At 30.6% G+C, this 4,088-nt stretch overlaps 1 protein-coding gene across 1 annotated transcript; it reads right to left on the bottom strand.

Annotated features, from left to right (window-relative positions):
* Nucleotides 1-1,669: 1,669 nt before the first annotated feature.
* Nucleotides 1,670-3,821, bottom strand: LOC115033281 (DDB1- and CUL4-associated factor 12-like protein 2). Its single transcript, XM_029485580.1, has 2 exons — nt 2,680-3,821; nt 1,670-2,361 (listed from the first exon to the last, which is right to left on the bottom strand). The coding sequence occupies exons 1-2, from the start codon at nt 2,795-2,797 to the stop codon at nt 2,177-2,179; spliced, it is 303 nt and encodes a 100-aa protein (XP_029341440.1). The 5' UTR covers nt 2,798-3,821; the 3' UTR covers nt 1,670-2,176.
* Nucleotides 3,822-4,088: the final 267 nt, after the last annotated feature.

Below are 4,088 nucleotides of genomic sequence, written 5' to 3'. Positions count from 1 at the left end.
ATCTCAATTATATCCAAATTAATCAAATATCATATTTATTTGCTTTACATTTTTTTTATCCTCCCCCCCCCCCCCCCATGTATACTTTTATTAACCATTTATTGTTTTCAGAAATGCTCCTGTCAGTGTGCGTATATATTAAAATTAATATGCCTTTATGTTAAATCTTGCAAAAGAGAATATCAAAAAATTATAAATCTTTCTTATACTCTATGTAAATCATGAATTAATATTAATATCAACCAACAATATTATTTCTCTTGCGAGAGGTCCACACAGTTATTTTTCTTGAAAAGTATTATGTTCCCCTTTAGTACGAAACTTTTAATATATTACAATGTATTCTTACTATTATTATTTAGACATTTAGATTATTTTTTGGTTTGTAATCATTGTTCATACCGCATCTACGGGTGGACCATTTTTTCGAGCTTAAATTTCTCTTTTTTGGACTAGTTTTTACTTGAATTTTAATTTTTTAATTTTAAATGCCTCGCCTAGCATCAAAAAGTATTAAGTTTTTTCTTCTGTATGTGTCTTTTTATGTGCTGTGCTATATTATCAAAACACATTAAGGACTCAAATTGGAATAATGACCTTACTATTGTGATCTTTGTATTAAATATTTATAATAGAAGGAAATATAAGGAATCTATTACTTCTTTTTATTATATAGTATATTTTTTATAATTGTATGATTTATAATTATATTTTATAGCTAAAATCAAATTGTAACTTCAATACATATAATTATTATTATTTATTTATGTAATGTTTAATATTGAAAATAAGTCAAGATAAAAACTTTTAATTATGTACATATTATTTAAATAAATAAATAAAATTTTTATTTTTAAAAAAATCTGTTATTTTATTTTGAAATTCTCGTTGGATTTTGTCTCAAGCTTTCCATATGTTAGAAATCGTATAGAGTAACCTATCCCAAATTCATTAGGTATGTGGGAATTTTTTTCATCTTTTTTTAAACAAAAAATGAAATTTGCTTTTTCTTCAATTGTGGATTGCTTTTGTTTGCACATTTTACAATTTAAAAATATTTAACACAAGAACACAAAACTCACTTAATCTCACGACAATTACCCGTACACTGATGATAAAATAAAATAAAATAAAGCTGACGACAAAACAAAAATTAAATTGTCTGTATTATCGGTTGTAACAGTACCTTCAAATAGTAAAGTCAATATAGATAATATATTTTTCAATATAACAAAAAATAAACGACTTAACATCGGTATAGTCATTATATAGTCGTCATAGAAACGGATACAAATTAGTACATACAATATAGGAGTTTTGCAGGGACCTAAGGTCATTACACATAATATGTCATTATAACTGGTGTCATTATAAACGGTTTCTACTGTACATTTTAGCCATTTAGAAATTAAACTCTTAAAATTACTAATAGGTACCTATAACTTAAACTTAAATAATAATAATTACTATTAAGCATTAGATATAAAATACATTTATACGATTATACCAATTATACCAAAACTTACATTACTATTTTATAATATATAAAATAAAAAATTGAAAACTATGTACATCAATAGAGTTTTCAAAGATAAAATAATACGTTTTTTCTTTATTGTGGTTAAATGAACATTTAAAATAAAGGTATGATTCATTATATAATTTGGACAGTGCACAGTTTATTCGATTTTGCTGTTGTGCTTATTAATTATTATACGTATGCATGTTCGAATTTGGTTATTATAGTAAAAATCTAAATTAAATTTGTTTTGTATATCTACTTGTTCTTAATATCTTAATACACTTATTCAGTTATTCTGAAAAAAACTATCTCAAATTACTCAAAAACTGCAGTTTGAACTTTAAATTGATACAAACGCCATGTTTATACATTAGGTATGTCTGTAATATGAATATAATTGTAAACACATACAACATATAATTATTATATTTATTATGATCTATTTTGTAAAAATTAAATTTAAAAAATGATAATTATAAATTAGTTATTATTTATTGATTACGTCTTGTATGTAAGAAAAGTAATATAGGAAATTGTGTAAGTCCCCTCTCCCCCCCCCCCAACCAAATCAAAATCCTAAGTGTGTCCTTGTACATAATTTATATAGGTATTATATATATGGACATAATGGTTTTTATTATTCAGTATCCACAATCACTTATCAATGACTGTCATGGAGATACTTACAACATAACCTATACTTGGTTTTAAAGCAACTTTTCTACTGGAGTTGAAACTAGATTCTAAGTACTTTCCAGCCCGTATATGATAAAACATTATAACACCAATACCTGTACCGATTGTAATTACATTATCCTGGAAACTTAAAGACCAAATACCTGCAACACAACAAATTAATAATTAGATTAGGATGAATTTATTTAAATTATACTCAGAAATGTCTAATAAATATAGTTAAAGTTGTATGATCAAATTAAACAATAGGTTTGTCTTAATTTGTTCATTTAAAAATTTACTAGAAAAATATATTGTTATATTTTGCTCCATGAGAGAATAAGTTGTGGACTGACCGAAATCGGTTATGGTGGTGGTTTCAATAGAAGGGGACACGGGGGTTGCATAGAAGCAGCATTTTTTTTAGTGGGACAGACTAAAGAACAATTTTTAACATTTCATTAATATCAAAGTATACAAACCAAGTCTATTAGGATTTACAGGAATTTCTTGTATGGTCTCTAAAGTTCTTGAATCAAGTAACAGTGTATTTGATTTGCACCCAACAGCATATAAACTACTATCATTTATCATTGCCATGCAGTAATTTCTCCGACAATCTTCCTCTGATAATTGTATTGAAGACTTCTGTAATACAAAAAGAGATATGAATAAAAAGTTCAAATATTCGTAATTGTATAAATATGTATTTGTGAATACCTATTTTATTCGTTGACCGGAAATGGACATTCATTTTCATATTTTGTATACTTGGGATCACATTAGTAACTACTAAATTAAGTAATCAACACTATTCAGAATATATCTTATTAGATTAAAAATTATGTCGTTTGTAAGAAATAACAATAATAATCAAAATTGCAATTACTCGTTTAAAATGTTGAATATTCCATACATGAACATATCCATTTAGTGAGAATGTAACCATTTGTTTTTTAAGCTCTTAATAAATGTGATTTATTTGACTTTCAGTCTTTCTGTCTTGTATTTTCTTAGAACTTTGGGATTGAGAAATTGAGTAACTGGTTGTTTGAGGTCAATTTCAAATTTTTGATCCCGCTACAATCTCAGCGCCATCCGAAGAGCGTATCTAAGGGCCGATCACCCGATTAACGGTGGAGTCTGGAAACCAGTTGATTCCAGTTTTAAAATAAACTACCCATGAACTTAAATCCAGAAGGCAAGGACTCGGATTTCAGGGCATCGACTCTTGAAAATATGCACGAGAACTCGGTTGGTGCTGGGCGGCCCGTCGCACGAAAACTCCTCTGAGCGGAACGCTATCATCGCTTCGGCCGGCAGAGAACACCGTGTCGCCCACCCAACTACCAGTGGCTACCGATCATCGGGGGTCCGATCGCCCGCTGCAAGTAGTAGGTCTAACCAGTCGTCTACTATGGGACATTTAAATCTGACAAACTACTCGGTGCAGGAACGGAAATCCACCTCTGCAAAGAGAAAAACCGTATCGCTTCTCATAAATTGTCGGTGTCGCGGCAACGAACTACGTTTCCTACCATGAAATCGAGCCAGTGGGATTGGTAATTGTGAGGACCAGGGTGACGGATCCTAAATCTTATTCTGCGAGAATCGGAGAATAAGATAGTATAATAGTATAATATAATATAATAGTCCCACTGGTCAATCAGACCTCCGATAAACTATGACACGCACGTCAACCAGTCAGGGGCACTCCCTGTGCCCGCTGGGCTGTCGCGCGTCCGTGGCTTATATGGATGGCCTCGTGGAGGTTCGTGGAAGTACCGTGTTAGTAGAAGTGAAGGTGCTCGATCGGGGTAGTTTCCCGACGCCACCGACGCTTCTTATGAAACTCACAAAGTGACCTGTGATCCCCCACGGCCAGGGACGT

Source organism: Acyrthosiphon pisum, chromosome X (assembly GCF_005508785.2).
Source record: "Acyrthosiphon pisum isolate AL4f chromosome X, pea_aphid_22Mar2018_4r6ur, whole genome shotgun sequence".
Lineage (NCBI taxonomy): Eukaryota > Metazoa > Arthropoda > Insecta > Hemiptera > Aphididae > Acyrthosiphon > Acyrthosiphon pisum.
The sequence above is the reverse complement of the archived record's forward strand: the minus strand, read 5'-3'. Positions and strand labels throughout refer to the sequence as shown.